This window comes from Natrix helvetica (assembly GCF_964273705.1).
Source record: "Natrix helvetica genome assembly, chromosome: 7".
NCBI classification, from domain to species: Eukaryota; Metazoa; Chordata; class Lepidosauria; order Squamata; family Natricidae; genus Natrix; species Natrix helvetica.
This window is the reverse complement of record NC_138558.1, coordinates 60344682-60370838: the sequence shown is the minus strand read 5'-3', so window position 1 is coordinate 60370838 and position 26157 is coordinate 60344682. Positions and strand designations below refer to the sequence as shown.

Genomic DNA, 26157 nt, shown 5'->3' with positions numbered 1-26157 from the left:
GTGGCAAAAACATCAGTTAGCTATCTTGTTCTAACTGTAAAGTTTTACCATAGCTAAGGATGAGAGGGCCTGTAATTCTAATGTCTTCAATTTGACCTATAGTGTGGCTAGTGTGGTATTTCAGGTAGTTGGTCTGCTATTTGATTAGTTTGCTATGCTGTATACCTAAAATTACTGTAGACAGTAGCAAATGAAAGATTGTGGCTATAATTAAACAGAATATTTTTAGGTATGGTCAGTGGCCCTTAGTACCTGCATCTGATTCACAGTATTTGCTTTCTTTCCTGCTTGTAGCTGGCTGCTAGGGTAAGAATTAGGTGCCTCTTTCTTTGATTTGATGTTATATTGCATAGCTTGTAGAATTTTTTTTCAAACTTTTGAAAGTTAAGCATTAAATCTCTGAGGTAGACAGGTTTTTTTCCTCATTCATCTTCCTTCAGATCAGTATTGTTGAGAAAGTAAGTATATGAATGTTGGCGATTATTTGCTAAATAAAAAAGGCTACATTTTAAAAATAGTATATTCTGTTCGAACATTATTATTAACCTTTATTTTGTATAAAAATGAAACTAATGCTGATAATGAAGCAAAATTTCTGGTCTACATGTTTGTCATAATTTTTATTGAAACCTCAATATCTTTTTTTAAAAAATCACATTGTTCATGTGATTTTACAATGCTATACAGTTTATATTAGAGATATGTTATTTTTACATATTTCTTTTCAATTTATGGCCCATCTTTAATTTTACATTGGCAGTAGCTCTTGAGAAAGTAGAATGTTGTCTACTTTTCAGAGAAGACCTTTTGTATATTAGTATTTATACTATGTTCTTTTGGACTTTGAACTATATTTTTACAAAATAGCCCATGCAAACCTATTTGCCACTAATTTTATTTCTTACTATCTGATAATCCAAGGTTGCCCAGGTATTTATTTATAGGGGGAAAATGTCCAGACCAAATGTAATTTTTAATGTTGGATTTTCCCCCTTGCCAGAGTGAGCTCCCTTGTGGAGTACTGTGAAGCCATTACCATGCCAACTTCACTGCGCTGTACAGTAGAAGCCATTTACAGGCACAACAGTCTGTATCTTAACAGAACACACATCCTGAGGAGTGTTAGGGCTGTGTTACCCCTAAATTTGGTTGAAATTGCTTGTGGTATTCCAGAGTTATGCTGGAACACACACATACACACAAACACACACACACGTTTTTATATATATAGATGCAATCTGGCTTTTGAGATTTAGTTTCCAGCCAGATATCAAAGCACAGTTTTGTTTATGCATTTTCACGATCACTGATCATAAGAGATTTGACCAAATAATAGTTTTTTTGTCTATTTTTCAAAAAGCTGAATGTGAAAACAATAACATTTAATGTCATGTTTAAATAAACATAGATCCCATAAACGTTTGATCAATTAGCTTGTAATAAAAGAGATTGTTAAAGAGTATATAGGAAGGAACAAAGGAATCCTTTGAATAAGCAGCTTATAATCGAAGATCTGTAAGTTTTGTAATGGATTTTTCAATACTACTACTGTTGACAAAATAAAGAAATAACATCCAATATTAATGATTTTTATGTTTAAAAAACTTATTTTTTAATATCCAAGAAAAAAAGTCAGAAAACCAAAATATGACTATCCCCTCAAACTGTTTATAAAATGATATGTTTCATTTATGTGAACTGTATTTAAATAAATTATACAGATTCATAATTTAAATAAGATTAAAGGACTGAATTTATATAGGAATAACAAATAGAAACAAGAGAAAGTATTGTAAATAACCTGCATACAGTAATGTGCATATTAAAAGAGGCAACTTCTGATTTGTCTTAGTTTAATTCCAGTTTTTAGAAAACAAATTGAGAAAATAGATTTCCAAATTTTTGACAACATTCAGGCTTCTAAAGGTCCTATTGAAGAAAATGTTGTTCAATTATATAGTTTTTGACATAACAGCAAAAAAAAAATCTTTTCTCAGTAACCTATAGCAACTATGTAGTGCATTAAAAGAGAGTGACAAACTCAGTTTTAAAATGCATTATTGCTTGTATTTATTTTCTTAATATAATTTTAATGTCTTGTATATTAAATTAAGCATTGCTTTAAAGTTCAAGTATTGTTTTACAATATGCTGAACCAAGACAACATTGTTTTTGTTACTAACATGATGGGCTTTTATTACTTTAATACTAATGGGAATAAATATGTTGTCATCAAGGTTAGATCTCAATATTAAATTCAGTTGCTGAGGCTCTGCTGTTTTCCTCATCTGCATCTTATCATTAATTATATTGCTATTAATTATCTGTTCTCCAGGATAATCTGTCTCCATTTTGGTCCTTCATGTTGTCCAAAGGCATATCCATTACAACTGTAGCTCATTCAATCCATGTAACTGCTGGTTCTCCTCATCTTCTTTTTCCTTCTGCTTCCCCAAAATTATAAATTTCGCCGGAGAGCTGGGTCTAACTACATCGCACAGATTCTTGAATGTCAAATCGCTTCATTTTCCATTTCTTAATCCTTTAAAGCAGGGTTCCCCACAGGCTGCAGCCCCTCTACTGGGCCTTGAGCTTTTAGTAACCGGACGGGCAAAAGTGGCAACAGAGCACATACACTTGTGCTCCATTTCTGCATGGGGCAAGACCACCACATGTGTGGAAGTATTCCCTTCCCTCCCCACCAGTCCGCAAAGTCAAATAGGTTGGGGAACTCTGATTTAAAGAATACATTTGTTCATTTGCAACATTTATATGGTGATCCAACTCAAACAATCTAACTTTGGACAGTGTATAATAAACAAACAAAAATAGCTTAATAATTCCAGCTAAAAATAAGGAAGAATTATTAGCCAGCATCTTGAATTGCAATCAGAAACATTTCAGCAAGCCATGGAATAGCAGTGTTACATGATGCTGCCTTATACCCATTGCTGTCTGCACAGTTGCGTTGTGGGGCAATTATACAATCCAGATTGTTTTCAAAAGGAGCCTCATTTAGAACAGGTCGCAATATTTCACCTGGGAGATGACTAAAGCATGAAGGTATACAAAGTGGCCTCCCAATCTGGCATAACATGAAGTTATACATTATAATAGCCAATTTACGTACAGTTGAAACATATTTGAAATGACCAGTTTCCTAAACATCTAAAAGGGAATATTTTTATCATGTTTCAACTGATTTTGTTGCCCATGCTATCCCATTTCATGTGTTGCTGTATACTTTTCGCCTGTAGTAGGTTCAGAGGTTTCCATAATAAAAAGGGAAACTTTATATATGTGCCCCCAGCAATATCCTGTTAATTTACATGATGTCCCAAAATATCCTTTTCACATTTTTTTCTTATTAGCAGGTTCATCTTATATGCATCAGTTGGAGAATCCTTTATGCATCAACTGATCTAGGAAATCCCTATATTTTTCTCCACCATGAAATCCCGGCATTTCCTTTCAAAAACTGAAAGATTTGTAAGACTCTTTCAAACACAAAGAGAATTGGAATGTAAAGATAGCTTTATATTTCACTCCAGTAACATGTCAGAAATAATAGCTGCATGGATTTCATTTGGGGGGGGGGGAAGGAGGAGAAAGGTGTGTTGGATATGTTTGCCACCTTAAGCTGTTTATAAAAATAATAAAGATGGGGTACAAACAAATACAACAACTAGATTCAAAACATATATTTTGTCTCACAATTAATCTGATTGTTGGATCTAAGTGCTATGGCAAGCAGAACACCAATATTGTTGACATTTCAATTATTACTTCCTAATTTTAGTGAGTGAACACTTCACTCATATATAGATGTAGGCTCATATACTTGTATTTCCTTAAATGACCCATTAACTAGAGGGATAATTTCCTTTGCACTGAGAGCTTGTAGTGGCTTCTAAAAAGTTTAATGCACTGCAGTGTCAATTAGTGTTCATGTATACAGATGGATCTTCTTTTTCTCTCATATTACGTAGACAGTGGTGGTGCTGATTTTTATGCATTAATATTATCAAAATTTACTAATGTCCATAGTGAAATATTCCAGTAGAAAGCAAAGAAAAAATATAAAAGTTCACAAAACAGTTTTATACCCAAAGCAGCAAGTAATATGCTGATTATGTATACATCTTTCCATGATACTAATGAGCATGCCCTTTATGTGATATTTCAGTTCACTTACAACTTTATAAATATTTCAACTTTAGATAATTGAGTAAATTGATCTTGATAAATTAGCAATGCAATCAGTGGGTGTTGTTTAAGAAAAGGTACAGCATCAAGAAGTCAAATTATAATAACCATTATAGTATGATACATATTTCATAATGAGTCACTAATGAATGTAGTAAATAAGAAAGAATAACTGAACTTCTTGAATAAAATTCACACTGCTTACTCTAATAAACTACTAATTATAAGTATTGCAGGCTAATTCCACCAATTGCCAGCAGTTCAATTTTCATTGGTTTAGGATTGTCTCAGCCTTCCATCCTTCCAAGGTTGGTAAAATGAAGTCCCAAATTGTTAGGGGCAATGTTCTGACTTTCTAAAATGTAGAGAGAGGGCTGTACAGCACTGTGATATGGTATTAAGTGCTATTGCTATAGCAAAGGTTAGAAAATACAGTAAATATACAGGTGAAACTGCAAAAATTAGAATATCATGCAAAAGTTCCTTTATTTCAGTAATGCAACTTAAAAGGTGAAACTAATATATGAGATAAGACTCATTACATGCAAAGCAAATAGTTCAAGCCGTGATTTGTCATAATTGTGATGATTATGGCGTACAGCTCATGAAAACCCCAAATCCACCATCTCAGAAAATTAGAATATTACATGCAATCAATAAAACAAGGATTGTACATAGAACAATATTGGACCTCTGAAAAGTATAAGCATGCATATGTACTTAGTACTTGGTTTGGGCCCCTTTTGCAGCAATTACTGCCTCAATGCGACGTGGCATGGAAGCTATCAGCCTGTGGCACTCCTGAGGTGTTATGGAAGACCAGGATGCTTCAATAGCGGCCTCCAGTTCTTCTGCATTGTTCGGTCTCATGTCTCTCATCTTTCTCTTGGCAACGCACCATAGATTCTCTATGGGGTTCAGGTCAAGCGAGTTTGCTGGCTAATCAAGCACAGTAATCCTACGGTCATTGAACCAGGTTTTGGTGCTTTTGGAAGTGTGGGCAGGTGCCAGGTCCTGCTGGAAAGTGAAGTTAGCATCCCCATAAGCTCGTCTGCGAAAGGAAGCATGAAGTGCTCCAAAATCTCCTGGTAGACGGCTGTGTTGACCCTGGACTTAATGAAGCACAGTGGACCAACACCAGCAGATGACATGGCTCCCCAAATCAACACAGACTGGAAACTTTACAGTGGACTTCAAGCATCTTGCAGTGTGTGCCTCTCCATTCTTCCTCCATACTCTGGGTCATTGGTTTCCAAATGAGATGCAAAAGTTGCTCTCATCAGAAAAGAGGATTTTGGACACTGAGCAACATACCAGGTCTGTTTTTCTTTAGCCCAGGTAAGACGCTTCTGACATTTCTTGTTCAGGAGCGGCTTGATAAGAGGAATACGACATTTGAAGCCCATGTCCAGGATCCGTTTGTGTGTGGTGGCTCTTGGTGCACTGACTCCAGCCTCAGTCCACTCCTTGTGAAAGTCCCCAACACTTTTGAATGGCCTTTTCCTGACAATCCTCTCCAGGCTGCGGTCATCCCTCCTGCTTGTGCACCTTTTTCTTCCACACTTTCCCCTTCCACATAACTTTCTATTAATGTGCTTTGATACAGCACTTTGGGAACATCCAACTTCTTTTGCAATTACCTTTGAAGGCTTTCCCTCCTTATGGAGGGTGTCAATGATGGTTTTCTGCACAACTGTCAGGTCAGCAGTCTTTCCCATGATTGTGATTCCTACTGAACCAGACTGAGAAACCATTTAAAGGTTCAGGAACCCTTTGCAAGTGTTATGGCTTAATTAGCTGATTAGAGTGGGACACTTTGAGCCTAGAATATTGCACCTTTTCACAATAGTCTAATTTTCTGAGATTGTGGATTTGGGGTTTTCATGAGCTGTAAGCCATAATCATCACAATTATGACAAATCATGGCTTGAACTATCTTGCTTTGCATGTAATGAGTCGATCTCATATTAGTTTCACCTTTTAAGTTGCATTACTGAAGTAAATGAACTTTAGCACGATATTCTAATTTTTTGAATTTCACCTGTATTTGTTGCATATTTTTTCATGTTGCACCAAAATGGATCCAAATTTTACACACTTATCAAAATATTTTTTTTCTATATTACAGGTTGATATTAGTCTATAAGAAAACAACTGTTTTAATATTTGAAAAAAATTATCATAACCCCAAATCAGGTCTCAGTATTTTGTTTGTTGTTCTATTAAAATTTCAGTGGTTATTCTTATTCCCATTGAAGGAAGTTGTGGCAAAAAGTAAGCAGTCCAAATCATTAGCTTCTGTAATAGTTTCAGGGTGGATAAAAATCAATGATTTTTTTAAAAAAATTGAAAAAAAAGTGAATTTTTAAAATTTAAATCAGATTTTTTTATTATTTTTAAATTTATTTTAATAAAAAATTTATTTTGGAGTAAAAACCTATCTAAAGATTGTTTAATTCAGTTTATTCAGCATGAAATGGGGCTTAGTTATGTAGCATGAGGCGGTATATTCCGCAACATTGGGACTGTCGCTGAGCCAACAGCGGGTCAGAGGGAGCGCTGCAGGACAGAGATGACAGTTGTTTTTTAAAAAAATTATGATTTAAATCAAGTTGATTTAAATCAAGCCTTTTACTAGTGATTTAAATCATGATTAAAATCTTTAACAGAATAACAGAGTTGGAAGGGACCTTGTAGGTCATCTAGTCCAACCTCCCCCCACCCCCGGGCAAGCAGGAGACCCTGCACCATTTCTGACTACTTGAATCTACTTGATTTAAATCAAATCCACCCTGAATAGTTACAATAACTGATTAGTCAAGAAATATTATATATATTCAGTGAACACAGAAGTGCTATGACTATCTAAAAGGCAATAAAATAGACTATGATACTATCAACTGCATGTTTCACTAATCCAAACCGCTTTGCTTTCTTAACAGGTTTTAGGGTCAGTCCTATTATCTTGAGAGTGGGTATAGGATGCGATTCAATTTAAATGAAAAATAGCTGAAAGTATTGCCCTTTGCATTGTTATGTATTAAATTTATAAGTATGAATACCATTTTGCTATGAATGTATATCTAGAGTTATAGGCAAGTCACTTTGTCATCCTAACCCCTCCATTCCATCTTCTGTTTGAGGCTTAAACTCACTTACTGTTTAATGATTATTTAATGTTTGTTTAATTTAATGATTGATGATTGTGAGAATTGACCTAGTGCAAGCGAGATGTTTAATATGTGATTTTTCCACATGTGTGCTGTATCCTATTTTATCTACTCCCAAAGAATACACTTTCTGACCTGTGGAGCCACAGGGAATTATGTTAAAACTGATATTTCCAGAAGGAAGAAAAGATGCTGACATAATGGGCTAGACTTTAAACTGCTAAAATGTATGGTTTCCTTCAAAAAAGATCTAGAATCAGTAGAGCATTTGAACAGAACTCATTATTTGATTAAATCTATGTAAAATGTAGGAGAAGAAAGAAAATACCGGGAATAAGGAGATTATGCAGATTATAGAGAAGAGCTGGTACCAAATAAAAAGAGAAGTCAGGAAGAGATAGATGTTGCCTAATTGGGGTCATTCAGCATTTTCTAATTTTGGCAATTTTCAGATATGTGGACTTCAGCTCCCAGAATTTTCAGCCCAGCCAAGAATTACAATTTGTCTTTAGGTAACAACACAGCTACCTGACTAATGATGTGGTTTACGTGTACTACTATGAGATAGAGATAAAGCCTGTTCCTTATCACATTTTAATAACATCTGGGTTAATGGCTTCACACCATCATTCGCCTTGTTGTTGGGTTTATACTTATTTTCTGTAAACCTCTGGGATTTACCAAGTTAATTAGTTGTGAAATAAATAAGTAAACATATAAATAAATGGTTATTTCCCGCTACCTCAAAAATATTTAGTGAACTGCAATTAACATTACATTTGTTTACTGTAAGAATTAATATTATTTTTCTATTACAGTGCAAACTAGACTATCAGGCTTGTGCCTCAGGAAAACATATCTCAGCTAAGTGTGAAGGACGTTGTCCTTGCCTTTCAGAAAAGGCCACAAGTGCAGGCAGAGGTAATAAGAGAGGTAAGTTTTGATGTGCGTGTTAGATTTCTCAGTTACTTCAGCAATTGGTATGTCTATAAATTAAAAAAGAGAGAGAGAAGTAATTAATGACATTTCAACAGCTAAATGACTTTAAAGGACAGTGTATAAAAATAAATTAAATTGCTTATTTGAAACTCTACTTGTTCTAAGTGGTTAGAGAACAAGAACACCTTCCGTGTTTCTGACAAAAAAATTTACATGAATGTTGCCATATTTAACCACCCAGACTTGGAAGTTAATCCTAGATCTCCAGGCACTTAACCTTTAGTTCAGCTTTCACCGAGACTTAGCAGAAAATTTCCATACACCGCTAGCTAATTTACTGTCTTTATTCCAGACAAGCCTTAACAAGTTATTTGATTGCTCACTGCAGAAACTCTCTGCATTTGTGTTCCAGCATGTAAATTGTTGGCTTCTTCTTTCTGCCTTTCTAATTGATGGATACTTGGCCCATTTGCCTGGTAGCATTGGATGGCTGAGCTATCCAGATAACAATTGTCTCTAAGCCTGGTTTGTTCAGTGCCAGTTTCAGCCATTACTGATATCTCCATGAAGTCACCATAAACCACATTAGATGTAAAAGAGTCTCTATTTATATCTTTTGCAGAAAGCGATATAGAATCAAGGGTTTGTTGGCGTATTTTTAATAATTGTTTTTGCATGTACCATTTGGCCAATTGGTTTTACTTGGAAAAAGGCTGAGTTATCAATAAGTTTACAGATATCAATATAAAAACTAATACTAATAAAAATATTAAAAACTAAAGAAATACAAAAGTGCAGTGTGTTGAAGAATAAAAAAAAGATATGTAACAAATGACTTTCTGCTCCTTCCAGCTTTACACATACTTGAGTATTTTAATAAAAATGAAAAAAAAAAAACACCTTCCTCTAAGAAAAGAGCCATGGCGGCGCAATGGTTAGAATGTAGTACTTCAGGCTATTCTGCTGCCTGCCGGCTGCCTGCAATTTTGCAGTTCGACTCTCACCAGGCTCAAGGCTGACTCAGCCTTCCATCTTTCCGAGGTCTGGAATGGAATGGAATGGAATACAATACAATACAGTACAGTACAGTACGGTACAGTACAATACAATACAATACAATACAATACAATCAGGGGTGGGTTGCAGGTGGTACGCCCCAGTATGGGCGTACCAGAGCCTGCCCAGAGCATCAGATACCATTCCGGAACGGTACTCCGGAGGGCCTACCCACCCACTCGAGCTCCTTACCTGTCTTCTAAGTCTTTGGTGCTTCCGCGCACATGCATAGCACATACAGCACCTGTGTGATGCTCCGCCGAGTGGCTGGACGCAAATTGTTGGGGTTAATAAGCTGACTATATAAACCGCTTAGAGAGGACTATAAAGCCCAGTAAAGCGGTATGTAAGTCTAAGTGCTATTGCTATTATGTTATGGCTTTTCTATTGCTTCTTGACTAAGACACAATATGTGAAGTTGCAAATTCATTTTCATACGGAGAAAGCTTGAGGGCTGCATGACATTGAGATAGGCTCAACGTCATTACTAGACTGACATTAGCATGACATTAGCATGAATAATTGGTTGGTAGGTTCTTCTGTATTTATCGTGGTTCTTTTGTGGAGGCACAATTTGGGTCAGAACTGCTCGTGCATTTTCTCTCTTCTAAGCTTTGCTGTCTCTTATGGTAGTAACAAGGTACATTTCTTTGTTAGTTCTGACAACGTGACTTTAGCAGTCTCAGTATACGAATTGGGCCAAATCAATATTTAAAGGTTCCCATGCAAATAGGTATTACTCAAAAAAGGAGATGCAAGGCTATTTTCTCTGAACCATCCTAGCTTTGTGCCATGTTCTAATTAATTACACAGGGTATCACAAGTGTTAGAGCAGTGATGAGATTTCCACCCCCTAAGCTGCTTTGGCAACTTTCTAAGTATCACAAGAAAACCCAGCAGTTTTAGATTACAAAACTACAGTACTACCGGTATGTAAGGCCAAGTCAGAGATAAGTTCTCCTGAATTCTGCACATAACAGGTGAAGTCTGCTAAATTACTGTATTTTTCGGAGTATAAGACGGACCTTTTTTCCTCTAAAAAGAGGCTGGAAATCTGGGTGAGTCTTATACACCGAATACAGCATTTTTTGCCTCCTGAAGCCCCGCCCTTTCACCAAAATGGCCATGCATAGCCTTATGGAGGCTTTTAGAGAGCTCCTGGGGGCTGGGGAGGACAGAAATGAGTGAAAAATGGGCCGTTTTTGCCCCTCAGACCCTGCAGCACTCTATAAGCCTCCATAAGGCTATGCATGCAATTTTTTTTGACAAAAAAAACAGCCCATTTTTTTTAAATTAAATTTGGACTGGTTTTGGACAGTGGGTTATCTTACTTTTTAAACATTATCTTCATGGATGGAATTTATGCAAGCCTTTTAAAACGAATGGATTAAGTTTCCTTCTTCTACTTTTTTTCTTTTACAACTCTCTGTAATCTATGGACTCAAATTCTCCTCTTTCATTATTGTGGGTGTTTTTCTAACATATTTAAGAATCAGACATTTTTTTTACCTTGAAATACAAAAAAGATACAAAAAGAAGCAAAGAAATACATTGTAACACTGCTAGGAGGCTAGAAGTTTGTGTATTGGAAAACGAAACACTTTTTTTACTGATTATCCTGGCTTGGCACTCCAAGGTCTCACAGTTTGTTTATAGAGAGTGATAAAAAGAAAAGCACACAGATGTTCCTTTGAAGTAAAGGTGAAACATTATTGTTGTTATCTTTTGATTTTTTCTTTTTTTAATTTTTTATTACAATTTTTTAATAAGTTTTACAATTATTTCCTTCCTTTCCCTCCCTCTTCCCCCATCCCTATCCCTCCTTCCCTCCCACCGACCTCCCAGAGCAGAATAAAGGGTATAAACATTTAACAACCATACGCTAACATAAGCTAACTAATTTTAACATGTTACCATTCTTGTGCTTTAACTCCCCCTTTATTAAACTAACTTTAAATAAATTGTAGCATTCCTTATGCCTTCATTCATAAGCTAACTGAAATTTTTTAGTCCGGTATTTGTTTTGAATATAGTCAATCAAACTTCTCCAGTCCAGCTTATACTTCTCATCTGAGTGGTCCTTCAGATACGCTGAAATTTTGGTCATCTCTGCTAAGTTTACTACTTTTAATGTCCATTCTTGGATTGAATTGAATTTTTGAATTTATTAGATTTGTTAGCCGCTCCCTCTCCACAAAGGGACTCGGGGCGGCGTACAATAAATAAAAACACATACTATACAATTAAAACATTTCATTTCACGGAGGAGGTGTCAAAATCGCATAGTACAATACATAGGAATAGTCATAATAAAATTAAAATTAAAATACCCCAATATAAAATTACAAATTTAAAAGATTGCCAGGAGGATAAAGATGGAAGTATAATTGAGCCAGGCCGGCTAGTTGAAAAAGGTGGGTCTTGAGTTTTGAACGGAAGGAGTGGAGGTCGGTAGTAATCCTAATGTCGGGGGGGAGGTCATTCCAGAGGGCTGGGCCCATCACAGAGAAGGCCCTGATCCTGGGCACCGCCCTCTGGCACTGCTTAGTGGACGGCACCCGGAGAAGTCCCTCTCTGTGAGAGCGAATTGGTCGTAGGGATGTATGGGGCAGGATGCGATCCCGCAAGTAGCTAGGTCCTGTGCCATGGAGCGCTTTGAAGATGGTAATCAACACCTTGAAACGCAGTGGGATAGTGGGAAACTCTTCCTTCTTCCAATATTGCGCCACCAACAATCTTGCTGCCGTCGTTAGGTTCAAAATCAAATTAGTCTCTATAACAGTACAACTATACCTAACAGGAACAACTGGGGCATGAACTTTATCCTCTTTTTCAAAATATTTTGAATAACCCACCATATTTTTATCCAAAATGCTTTAACTTTTTTACAAGTCCACTAAATATGGTAATACGTGGCACTAACACAGTCACATCTCCAACATTTAGATTGTAGATTTGGATACATACAGGCTAACTTTTTTGGATCTAAATGCCATCTGTACAGCATCTTGTAAAAATTCTCTCTCAAGTTCTGAGCTTGTGTAAATTTTACATTTCTTACCCAGATCTCTTCCCATGTTTCCATCATTATTGGTTCTTCAAATTTTGTGCCCATTTTATCATACAATCTTTAACTAATTCTGTTTCAGAGTCTATTTCTATCAATACATTATACAACCTTTTTATATGCATTTGACCCTGGTCCCTAATTTGCTTTATCAAATTATCCTCATTTTGGATAATACCAGTTTTCTTGTCTTTTTTCCATCTAGCTTGTAACTGTCCGTACTGAAACCAGGTTTGAGTTATCCTTTCCTCTCTTAGTACATTCAAATATTTTAACTGTGGCACACCTCTATCCATACTAAGAAGTTCTGCATATGTAATTACATCTTGTTTTTGTTCTATACTTATGTTCTCTATAGCGTATCTGGGCACCCCCCACATAGGTATCTTATCATTTAACCTATATTGATATTTTTTCCAAACATTCAATAAAGCATTCCTTAAAATATGACTTTTAAAAAACTTATCCACCTTCTTGTCATATATTATATAAGTATGCCAACCATATACCAGATCATAGCCCTCAATATTCAATATTCTATCCTCTGTTAGGTTAATCCAATCGCTAATTGTTGTTAAAACTGCTGCTTCATAGTATAATTTTAAGTTGGGCATTTTTAAGCCTCTTTCGCATATATCTTGCATTATTTTAAGTTTTATTCTTGGTTTCTTCCCTGCCCAAACAAAGTTGTTAATACCTTTCTGCCATTCTTCCAAATTTGCGTCTTTTTAAAGTATTGGTATCATTTGAAAGAAGAATAGAAACTTAGGCAAAGCATTCATTTTAACTGCTGCTATCCTTCCCAACAAAGACAATTGTACTTTTTTCCATTTATTCATTTCTATCTGTATTTTATGCCATAATGGTTCATAATTATACTTATATAATTTCCCATTTGAAGTTGTAATATAAATTCTCAAATATTTAACCTTTTTTACTATCTCACATCCTGTTACTCTTTCTAATTCTTCTTTTTGGTTTATAGTCATATTTTTAACTATCATCTTTGTCTTCCCTAGATTTACTTTAAACCCAGATACTTGACCATATTGATTAATTATATTCATTAAACCTGTAACTGATTCTCCCGGCTGAGTTAAAGTTACAACCAAGTCATCCGCAAATGCTCTTACTCTGTATTCATAATGCCTAATCTTAATTCCTTGTAGTTCGTCAGACCCACGTATTCTATTCAACAATACTTCCAAGGTTAAAATAAACAATAATGGAGACAAGGGACACCCCTGTCTTCTTCCTTTTTCAATTTTAAAAGATTCTGTTAAGCCTCCATTAACTATAATTTATGCTGTCTGTTTCTGATATATTGCCTTAATAGATTGCATGAAATGCTCTCTGAACTGCATCTTTTGTAATATTTTTATTAAAAATTGCCAATTGACTTGATCAAATGCTTTCTCCATATCTAAAAATAAAAGCACTGCCGGGACTTGGTTATTCTTTCCCAAATATTCCATTATATTGATAATTCGTCTTACATTACTTTTCATTTGTCTCCCCTGTATATAACCAGGCTGGTCTTTATGAATCGTTTGTTGCACAATTGGCATTAACCTGTTTACCAGTATTTTTGTGATGCTTAATTCTTTTAAAACCTTCTAAGCTAGAATAGCAGTGTTTGTTAGCTGGAGATAATGGCACAATTTCAACAACAGAAAGAAGTTTTAAGTCTGCAAAAGATACTCTCAGAAATACAGAAATTATCAGATACACGTGAGAGGATAGAGAAGAAGTTGGAAGTTTTAGTGTAACTGACAGCAAAATATGAAGAAGTTGAAGATGCTAATCAAATGGAAAAAGTGATGGTTAAAATTAAAAATAAATAAATAAAAAGCCATTTTTGCAAAAAACGGGCCTTTTTTGCTCATTTTTGCCCTCCGACCCCACCCCTGCCCAGGAGCACCCTGCAAGCCCCCCCCAGCTGTCTTTTTTTGCAAAAAATATGGGCCCGGTTTCACGAAAAATGGACCGTTTTGGGGAGGTTTGCAGAGTGCAAAAACTTCCCCCCCTTTCGGAAAGCTGTTTAGTTAGAGTGGTTGATAATTATTACATTGATCAAGTGCTGTCCCAGTAGAAACAAAGTTTTAGGTGCTAAAGGTTGTCAGCAATTTCCTTCTCCAGCACATGGATAAATATACCTGGAAACATCTATCTACCTACCTACCTACTCTCTCTCTCCCTACCTACCTACAGTATTTCTCTATTTTTCTCTCTCTATCCCTCTACCTACCAGCCTACCTACTCTCTCTTTCTCTCTCCGTACCTATCTACTGTATTTCTCTTTCTCTATCCCTCTCTATTTATCTCTCTCTTTCTATCCCTCTACCTATCTAAACTATCTCTCCCTACCTAATTACCTACTGTATTTCTCTGTCTCTCTCTCTCTCTATTTTTCTCTCTCTATCCCCTTTATCTACCTACCTAACTACTCTCTCTATCCCCCTACCTACCTACCTTCTGTATTTCTCTCCCTCTCTATCCCTCTATTTATCTACCTACTTTAAAAAAAATTGCCTCTTCAAAACCTGGGTGCGTCTTATACTCCAGTGCGTTTTATATTCCGAAAAATATGGGTAAGTGCTTTGATAAAGTGGTGAGTTAGGTACTCTACATAACTTGTCACCTTATCAAAGCTAATTATAAAGGGAAGATATTCCTGAACAGAGCCGGCATACTAGTTATTTATTCCAACTCTCCTGACACCATGGAAATATAGGCAACTCTCCCCAGTAGATGCTTTTTGACAACATATCAGGACTGATTATTCACCCCAGTAAATTAGTAGATACTTTTTGGCATCATGCCAAGACTGATTATTCAGGAGAGACTGATTATTCAGGAGACCATATGGAAAAATAAGAGCTTGCTTTGATAGCTCTTTGGAAATTTTATTCAAAAGATGGAATAGGTTGATTCCTGAACTGGTTTAATACAACTAAGGTTCTTTGCTGTACAATTTAGAGTTGTCCTTGCTATCTTTAAAAAAAATACATATTTCAAGAATTGATTGTGGTAAAACTAGTGCCATGATATCAAACAATCTATCTCCTCTTCTAATTTCATCCAATCTGTGATTAAAAACAAATAGAGTTGTAGAAATATTTTGTGTTTTGCATATACAGGTAATTCCTGAGTTATGATTAGTGACTGTTCAAAGTTATGACATAGTAGTTATCACCCAGTCCCATAGTTATGAATGTTGCAGTACCACGGCGCTTGTTCACACTTACAAATGATGGCAGAGTGCACTTGCAGAAAACAGGCCTAAAGTAGTCAGAGATCACACAAGATCAGTAGCATGAGATCTCGCACTACTGATCTTGCAAGATCTCGCATGATAGTACTTTAAACCTCTGTTCTCTGCGAACCGAAGCCTGTACCAGTTCCAGCCGAAGAGTACTTGCAAGCCGATGAGACTTTAGGGCAATGAAATTGCATTGCTTCAAGCCTCCCATCGGCTTGCAAATACTCTTTGTGCCGTGACTGGGAAGGCATGAAAAGTGTTTGCAAGCCGATGGAAGGCTTGAAGCAAGGCTATTTCGCTGCCCCAAAGTCTCACCGGCTTGCAAACACTTTTCATGCCAAGACTGCAAGCAGTCAACGAAAGCATGGCAGAGAGGGTGGAGAGGAGACAGATGTTCAGAAAGTAAGTGACACAGTGTGGCAGGATGGGAGGGGTGCAATTATGGGGACCATAGGGGCAGGAGCATGAGGTATCTCAGTGGGTCAAGCGAGGCTTTGTGTGGTCCAAAGCAGGTGACCTGTTCCATCACTAGGACCACCATGATCTTTCCCATCCTGAGATACGTCAGGTGCACTTAACAATTAGCGAATTCAGTTCAATTGAATTCACATTCAATTAGCGAATGCATGGACGAAAGCAGGGAGTGATTGCGGTCAAGTTACGAGATTCTCTCCTACAAATCCTCAGATTCGCAGACTCCATTACAGTCGTACTTGAGGAATGCCTGTAGCTTACAGCAGTGACGTGCGGTGAGGTTTATGGCTGGTGAGGCTGGTGACGTCATCAGGAAGGCGGGGAATGGGACCACGTGTGCTGGAGGGTCAGGCTGCCTCAGCCTCCAGCACACGTGATCCCATTCCCCACCTTCCTGAGCGTGCTCCGCCGGCTCGCGCTCCGCAGTCCTCGAAAGCGACTGGGGAACGACGAGAACCTTCCTGCCTCTGCGCATATTGCAGTCGCAAGGCGCGCGCAAAATCCAGCAGAGGCAGGAAGGTTCTCGTCGTTCCCCAGTCGCTTTCGTGCCTTCATCATCCGGGAGCGGCGACAACATTTCTATCTCCGCCCTCCGCAGCTCCCGGGCGCGTCCGGATGGATGTATATAATATTATAATATTATATATATATATATATATTTGTTTTCGTAGATTTTCACGGGTGTAGGTATGCTGGTTTTGTTGTATTCGGGTCTTTTCCCGTGCAACCTTACACGGGAAAAGACCCGAATACAACAAAACCTCCCTTGCCTCCCCTGACCGCACGTCCCTGGCTTACAGTATAATTCTTGCAAAATGATAACTGAATTTGTACAAACCCCTCATCAATAAATTGAAATAATAACTACATAAAGTTATAAATAATTTACTAAATAACTAATTTACTAAATAACTAATGGAGGAAAGGATAGCCCAGGCAAAATGAGTACAAGGTTTAAGACTTTGCCTGCTTTATCTGGACAATCACAATTTCAATCTCTCCCCCCCTCCCTCTCTCTGAATTGCAAGGTTTTTTTTTCTTTAATATTTAATCTCAGAGTGGTTTTAATTAAATTGACTTCCTCAAAACCAAGCTTGTCAACCAGATTGAATAATGTCTTCTCTCTATATTTCTAACTTCCAGCTCAACTTGAATCAGAACTGATTCTTTTAGGCATAGCCATAATTATTAAAGATCCACTTAGCAATGCCTTTCTTTTTATGAATGCTTAGGAATTTATTCTTGTTTTTTTTCTTTTAATTTTGAGAGAAAGAACCCATTTCATAATCATCCCTTACCTTTGTAATTCTGTTGATTGTTTAATAAATCTAACAGCTCTAATTATAGTAAGATGGCATATTCTACAACCTAATGTTGTATTAACCTTTGCAATTAACTGCACAATGCTGTCATTTAAAAAAATGGTTACAGTTGAATAGCTATTATAATAGTTTGCTGAATATAATGATAAAAGTTTAAGCTTAAAATTATGTACATTTTGTCCCATTTATTTTTTGAAATAAGCGAAATGCATGGATTTATTTTTGACGCTTCTACATTTTAAATGTTCATAATACCCTTTGTTTTTGTACAAATGTATAATTACACATAAGGTGTTCCTAAGCCAAGTATTATGTCATATTTCTAAACTGTCCGGGAATAATCTTCTCACATTGAAAGCTATTATAACCTATTTTTTCTAACCAGGGGCCCCTCAGATATTTGAGTTCAACTCTTTCTGGTTTGATATGGTGAATTTATTTATATTTATACGAGAAAAGTCTACCAAGTACCTTTTAACGAGACAAATCTGAATCTAGCCATAATAACTTAGATAAAAATCTGTTTTTAATGGCAGAACTATTTTTTAAGTAAAGTAGCAACAGAACTTTTGATCTGTTTTCAATAGAGACTAATTACCAGTTCCCTGCCGCAATGCTTGTCATAAACACATTTGTAAATGCAATTAAAAAAATAAGCCATTAGAATATTAATGTGTACATGTGAATGCTTTTTTCAGATGGTAATTTCTAAAACCCAGAATTTGGGATCTAAAGAGAAAGAGTGAGAAAGCCTATCTCAGGGGTCAGCAACTTGCAGCTCTGGAGCTGCATGTGACTCCTTCATCCCTCTGCTGCTGCTCTCTGCCGCTGGTCAGTGCTACAATTTTGAGAGGAGCTTCCGGTTGAGGGGGGGAGCATGGCGTGACAGGAGGAGACTCTGGCAAGGGGCGGGTTTTGTAGTTGGTTCCACAATTGATAGGACTTTTGATTAGGACAGATAGAGGAAACAGGACACTGCACTAGGAGGAGACTCTATGGTGGGGGAACCAGACTTCCGGTCGGCTCCAGAATTGAACGGGGGGCTTTTGAGTGTTTAAGGTTGCTGATCCCTGGTCTATCTACACCGAGTGTACTGTGTGCATTACGAGAGGCATTCTAATAAGGCTAGTTGAGTGATCTTGGGCCAATCACTTTTTCTCAGCTCTGGGAATCAGGCAGTGGCAAAATCACTTCTGAAAAATCTTGACAAAAAAACTTCAGATGCTAGTCCAAGCAGTCCAACATTGACTGGTAAAAATGCAAGTGCATTTTATTGGATGCCCTTACTAACTTGCTCATAATTGGAAATTCCGCCCATAAATCTGATGTTCTTAACTAGTTCTCCTTGTGCTAAATTCATGAAGGTCTTTATTAGGGAAGCAGTTTTTATGCAAGTTTCAATCTCAAATGCATGTACATACAGAAAAACACAGACCCACACAGAGAATTCTATAGAAAAATGCTCACTCAAATTTTCTTGCATATCTTTGGAAATCAATATTAGCAGAGCTTTATGTGGATCCAGCTAACATATAAAGGGAATCAGAATGATAGATATCTGCAAGGAGATTAAACAAGGAGGCAATGTGGGCTGGGACTATGTGCTTTGATGTTCAATGCAAACTCCTCTGCTACTTCTTACAACGTCACACACAAGACTTCTCAATTTCACACTGTACTTTTTATCATTTTGGCAAAATCCCAGCTTGCTGCAAATACTCTGGTCTGAATGAAGAGGTAGGAGCAAAGTTTGGTGCTTGATTCTCTTATTCCATAAACAAAGTTATCCAATTTTTGATTTGCCACTAGGAGAAATAATAATTTCAATCCTCCCCACTTATCTCCGGTCAATCAATGTATTAAAGGAAGAATGACTGTCACTTATATTAGTACTTCATTAAACTCACAGGCTAACTAAAAATGTCCCATATAAATCTCACAAATTTCATCACAGAGAAGAACTCACCACACTGGTTCACCATGGCAAAGGAAATTCTAAAAAACTATAGCAAAAGTTACAAAATAGTTTTAATGTTCTGAGAATCCACTGATATATCTTGAGCAGTGGTGGGATACGACCGGTATGCCCCAGTATGGGCATACCAGTGCCTGATGGGAAAACCAGTTACCATTCCGGTATGGTGCTCCGGAGGGCCCATCCATCTGCCCACTCTCCTTACCGCTATTTGAGCCAATTGGGGCATGTATTTGCGCACGGGGCGTATGGTGCCTGCGCGACACTCCGCTGAGCAGCTGGAGTGTTGCAGGTGGTAAGTACACACACACATGTTGCACGTGTGCTGCACGCGTTTCATGTGGTGGACTCCGGGTCCCGTTGCAGCGTACCGGTTGCAAAGAGATCCAGAAGCCACCACCGATCTTGAGGGACATTGTTTGGAAGATGATCAGGAGCAATAAAGAGAACAAATATTCCCTGGATTTTCTTGTCATAATCTTAGCAAGTAGTTTTCTAATAGTTTACAGAATATTATGTTTAATATTCATATTTAAAATAAGGTAATTAAAAATATCCTTGAAATTGTACTATAGAAATAGACTAATTTAATGCAGACTATATTAGTCTGTTTTAAATCACAGTTTCAACTTTCACGTCCATCTTTTATGATATTAGCAATCACAACCTTGGTCACAGTACATGTTAACAATTTCTTATTTCTTATTAACAGTAACTGCCTTGTACTTCGCTTCCAGCATTTCATATCCATTTTTTATTATATTAATATTCACATCCTTGGCAATAGTAGATGTTAAAAAAATTCTTATTTCTTTAACATCTAGTAACTGCCTTGTTCTTCACTTGTTCTGTTATTTTAATTAGCACTTTTATTGCCGGTTTAATTCTGACCTTAAAGTACTTTTATTAATGGACATCACTCTATTTGCAATTTTAAATAGTTTATGGAGGTCTGTTCCCAAAATTCTGGTTTGCGTGTTGGGCAGTTTTTCACCCTCCAGAAAATTCAGAGAAGCCCCCAGAGAGCAAAAAATGGCTGAAAATCAAGGCCGAAAATCAGCTGACAGGGCAATGCCTCAGAAATGGCTCAGCGTGCCACCTGTGGCACATGTGCCACAGGTTCGCCATCATGGGCCTAGCTGGTTTGAAATTACAATAATATGTGACATTGTCTGCGTTTTCACTGGGCATGTGCACGACCCAAGCCTGCTATATTTAAAGTAACAATCAGAATGAAGCATAAAAGAATGGGTCCCTGGCACTTTGAGCACTCAATTTCAAAATAAAATCTGAACTAAGCTTGCGATAGTTTTCCATCTGGGAGCAATCCCACATTCTTTCTTAATTTCAGCAGCCTAAATGGGAAAAAATATATAATAGTAGTGTTGGTATTACTAAACGATACAAACCATTTAACAGAGAATCACCCTAAAACCAGCACAGAAGTATCAGTTTCCATAGTGATGTATTGCCTTAAAATCATCCAGTGGTCCATATGTAACTTGAGAGTATGTTGAACAAAGCACATTATATCCAAGTGTGAGAGTTGAAAAATCCAGCATATAGAAGTAGTTATTCTTCATTTATTTTATTGTTTATCGCTCTTTTCTCCTACTACAAGGAAGGAAAAAGGGGAGATATAAAACAAAAATGATTCTTTTTTTTTTTTTAGGCATATCAAATGCACAGTCCTTTTTGAAAAACAATACTGCCCTATATATGGAAATTAAAATTCTACCATCCAATGTAAATGTACGGGAAACTTGTTATTTCTCCCTTTTGTAAGATCCTGGTGGTAGGGATGGGAGTGAGTAAATATGTTTTTTCTTTATGGTCCTGGTGTTATGTAACAAAGCCCCTGCCAAGATTAACTTGTTGAACTTCCAGAAACATCACGATGGAAGTTTATTCAATTCCATTTTTAGTTTTATTTAAATTACAATTCTCTAGTGGCAAAGTCTGATTCGACACACAAGGAATTTGTCTCCAGTGCATAAACTCTGTTTAACATACAAGGAACAAGTGATTAATCATGATCATATCCATAATACAATAATAAGATACAACACTCAGTGATAGTCATAAGACACGAAATAAAAGCAATCAACATAAATCATAAGATACAGACAACAAAGTGATAGTCACACAGTGTTAAAGAATAAGTAAAGGGAGGAGAAGGATAATCATAGTAATACAGATCTACTACGTGGTTTGATATCTTAGGGCAGTGATGGTTAACCTTTCCGGCACCAAGTGCCGAAACTGGAGCACATGCACCAAAATCCAGAAGAGAGCAGCTGGCTGGTGTGCATGTGTGTGACGGAAATCTGAAGAGTAGATGACGACAGCATGCATGCCCACAGAGATGGCTTTGCGTGCCACCTCTGGCACGTGTGCAATAGGTTTGCCATCACAGTCCTAGGGCATAAGACCATGTTTTGCGAATTCTAGTGTTTTGGCTTGCAATATCCTATAGTGTCATCTTGAGTGAAGAAGTGGAAACAGTTTATATCCAGGATGTGAGGTATTTAAGTATTCAGCCCTCTTTCTGGCTCGTGCACAATACAGGTCCTCAATGGAAGACAGACTGGTCGCAATTGTTTTTTTCTGCTGTCCTAACTATCTGTTGAAGTCTGTGCTAGTCCTGTTTGATTGTTGTGCCAAATCAGACAGTTACAGAGGTACAAATGACAAACACAATAATTCCTACTAAAACTAAATTAGCTTATTGAACTTCCAGAAACTTTATGATGGAATTTTATATTGTATATAAATGATATAATACCCTATTTATTTCAGTTCAAATTAATTAATTTTCCACATTACTCTGGTTTGCTAATTGTGCTTTGCCAAGCATTTGATATTACAGATTTATTGCAGTGACGTATGAATATTTGTGTGTATGTATGAATGAAATATGAGAGAAATAGTTCAAGGTATTATAGGAATCCAGGGATAGGAATACTGCTTCAGGAGCTTTTGGTATTCCTTGCCTACCCATTAGAGTGATGACCTATTTAATTTTAAAAGAAAATGGGAAAAATAGATTTATATATCTACTTTCTTTGCCAGGAAATAAAATATTTACTTCCCCAGAAATTAAAAATCCTGTCATTCCTAGTAAAATTTATCCTTACAGAATTTAGAAAGACATCTTACATAGCCCGTAGTTCATTTTACTATCTGCCACTCTGTCACTTTATTTCTACAAGCAATCTAATTTCAGATGCAACTGAGAAACTGCATACACCCTTAACAAAAACCAAGCCACATAAAGTTTAGAAACACAAAAGAAATAGAATTTTTATGTGGTTTGGTCTTTTGAGGTAGTTGAAGTACATAGCTTGAGAGACCTTCAAAGGATTGATCTGAGGACATATTTTTCAATAACTGTTTTACTTTTTAAAAAAACTGAGAAGCAGTTTTTGAAATAATTTATATGCTAATTTATCAAGGACACTGTTAACCCACATTGCCATTTCTTTGAAAAAGGAAGATAGAAAAAGTGCTTTCATTTTATTTTATTTTTTTTATATTTTCCACAAGTTATTGAATCCCAATAATATTGTTTTTTGTATGGGACACGGTGGCTCAGTGGCTAAGATGCTGAACTTGTCGATCAGAAAGGTCAGCAGTTCGGCGGTTTGAATCCCTAGTGAGCTCCCATTACTGTCCCAGCTTCTGCCAACCTAACAGTTCGAATGCACGTAAAAATGCAAGTAGAAAAATAGGAACCACCTTTGGTGGGAAGGTAACCATTTTCCGTACGCCTTTGGTGTTTAATCATGCTGACCACATGACCACGGAGACGTCTTTGGAAAGCGCTGGCTCTTCGGCTTTGAAACTGAGATGAGCACCACCCCCTAAAGTCAGGAATGACTAGTGTGCTAGGGGAACCTTTTATCTTTAATATTGTTTTTTGCAATTTAAATTTAATTCCACAATGATCCCCCCTTTTCCAACAGAGGCCAAATACAGGTAGTCCTTAATTTTCAACAGTTCATTTATTGACCATTCAAAGTTACAATGGCATTGAAAAAAGTGACTTACGACCAACTAAGCAATCCATAGAAAACCTTTGGCTATCACTGTCATTGGGCTTATACTAGGGGTGTCAAACTCACAGCATCATGTTGTTGTCACATGAGGTATGGTGACTTTTTCCCCTTCGCCAAACCACAAGTGGGTGTGGCCAGCGCGTGATGCATCCTGCCCGCAGGCTTCGAGTTTGGCACCCCTGGTTTAGACAGTCTTGTTTTCAATCCACCTATGTTGTTGATGTCTTTGATGCTATTTGCAGCCACAATAACATTTGCTGTCTAGCATAAGACATAGGCTGTTTGTAAAAATTCAGTGATTTTTTCAGTGTCACGGAGACATGGAACTGTGACTTTGAAATAAAAGCTCAAAACCTGACAATTGCAAGGTCTTATTGACCGTTGCAATTTTATTAAAAGAATGGAGCTACCTGGAAGCTTTTAAAACTAAAAGCAATACTAGCACCTGAATTTCAATTTTCCTCTTTAGACAAGACCTACCAATGATTTTTGACTTAGGGAATTAGAGTCCTCCAGCTTCTTCAACATACAGATATTTAAAAGGGCACTCTCAATATCAAGTCCTTAAGCTCCAGCCTCACTCAAGAGACCCTCAAGCTTCTTTCTGCCTGTTACAGAAGCAGAGTTTCCTCACTGGCAGCTGTACTTCCTGTGAATCATTAATCCCCCTCAGTATTGAAAAAGCCTTGGCCTAAGAGCCCAGCATATGATGGTAAATCAGGCTTGATACTCACCATTTTGGTAGCACCTCTTTCCTCTTCTGACCAAGTTCCAGCAGAAATACTTTGAAGGTTATCCATCATAATAAAAAACAGCTTTTAGAAATCAATGTTGCTTTGGGCAATAAGAGCTGAGGTGGCACAGTGGTTAAAGTGCAGTACTGCAGGCTACTTCAGCTGACTGCTAGCTGCAGTTCGACAGTTCAAATCTCACCGGCTCAAGGTTGACTCATTCTTCAACCCTTCCAAAGTGGGGTAAAATGAGGACCCAGATTGTTGGGGGTAATATGCTGACTCTGCAAACCTAACCTCTGTAACCTCTGATAACATTGTATTTATAAATATAGCATTTTTTTCCACATAATCTGCATGTCACTTGCATTAATAGTTGGCAGTACAAGTGTGTTCTGTACCAGTGAACCAGGAAGGCTGGAGGCTCAATAGTTTCAGAAGATTTCATTCTTTTCATTTCACATTGCAAGTTATCATATTTGCATATCATCGGCTGTTTTTAAGGAAAAGATTGTCCATTTGCTTAATAATACAAATATGAATCAACTTGTTTTTCAATATGCTCTCCAGAATATGAAGCAGAAGATAAATAGGCTCTACTACTTAGCATAATAAAATTATATCATAAATGATAATATTTCCAATAAATTAGAACAGGGATGTCAAACTCAATTTCATTGTGGGCCGCATCAGGGTTGAATTTCACATGGGGGGGCAGGGGGTGTGGCCAGGGGGCGTGGCCAGCTTGACGTCACTCACGTCAGGAGCTCCTGTGATGGCCTGAGCACTCTGCCTGTGAAAACAGGCTTCCAAACTCCATTTTCGGTCACCTGCAATCCTCTGCCAATGAAAATGGAGCTTGGGAGGACAGCAGATGGCCCTGACAAGCTCCATTTTCTCTGGCTGAGGCACTGTGGGCTGGTCCTTTGCTGTTTCCAGGGTGGCCCTGGGGAGCCAGATCTAAGCAACCAAGGCCCAGGGGCCAGAGCTTTCCCCCGGGCCTTGAGTTTTCCAACCTGAATTAGAACAATTACACAGTGAAACAACTTGCCTCCCAAAGTTGTTCATGCTCCAACACTGGAAGATTTTAAGAAGAGATTGGATAATCATTTGTCTGAAATGATATAGGGTTTCCTGCCTAAGCAGGGGGTTGGACTAGAAGACCTTCAAGGTCCCTTCCAACTCTGTTTTCTAGTCTAGTCTAATTTAGTCTAGTCTAGTCTACTGTACTCTACCCTATTCTATATCATTCTTTTGCTGCTGTTTCCGTTTGAGTAATCTTGTGTCAATCTTTGAATATTGTGCAGTATTTAGTTATATGTATGATTCTTAAAAAAAATCTATAAATAGTGGCAGTATATTGCATACTGAAAGTCATATATAAGACCAATTCTATTACAGGCTATATTTTTAGTGCTTATTATTCAGCTGAAACATACACATATAACAAATTTGGGGCCTTTTAGAGTGATGTTGGATTTGGAATGTTGGGAAGTAGTGTTTATTGTTATAATGATATAGTTATATCACTATAATATATTTATTATAATAAACTTCTAAAATTACTAAATGCTAATCTATACTAATATACTGCAATAAATTTCAGAAGTATCGCATATTCCCAGTGCTTTCTCTATAATATATAGATTCTTTTGAAGGATCCAAGTTAGAAATGTTACATATCTATTTCTGTAATCAAGTTGTTTAACTTATCAGGGTAAAGTAAAAATATACAGTATGACTAGCATAATATATAACAGCCCACAGTGATTATTCTTTGCTGTTCTTCAGGGATATCTTCAGTAGTAATGCATTTTTGATGTTACATGAACAGTTGAAACATTTTTTCTTCAAGCATCAGTTATTGACATTATTTTCTGACTTTCTTCAGCAAAGT

The 26157-nt window shown here is 37.0% G+C and overlaps 1 protein-coding gene across 3 annotated transcripts in view; it reads left to right on the top strand.

Moving 5' to 3' along the window:
* Positions 1-26157, top strand: part of SPOCK3 (SPARC (osteonectin), cwcv and kazal like domains proteoglycan 3) — a 166815-nt gene that overhangs the window by 114116 nt on the left and 26542 nt on the right. For all 3 annotated transcript variants that reach the window (XM_081960073.1, XM_081960071.1, XM_081960072.1), the window contains one exon: positions 8195-8309. In XM_081960073.1, the coding sequence (XP_081816199.1) occupies positions 8195-8309 (115 nt within the window). The remainder of the gene's footprint in view (positions 1-8194; positions 8310-26157) is intronic.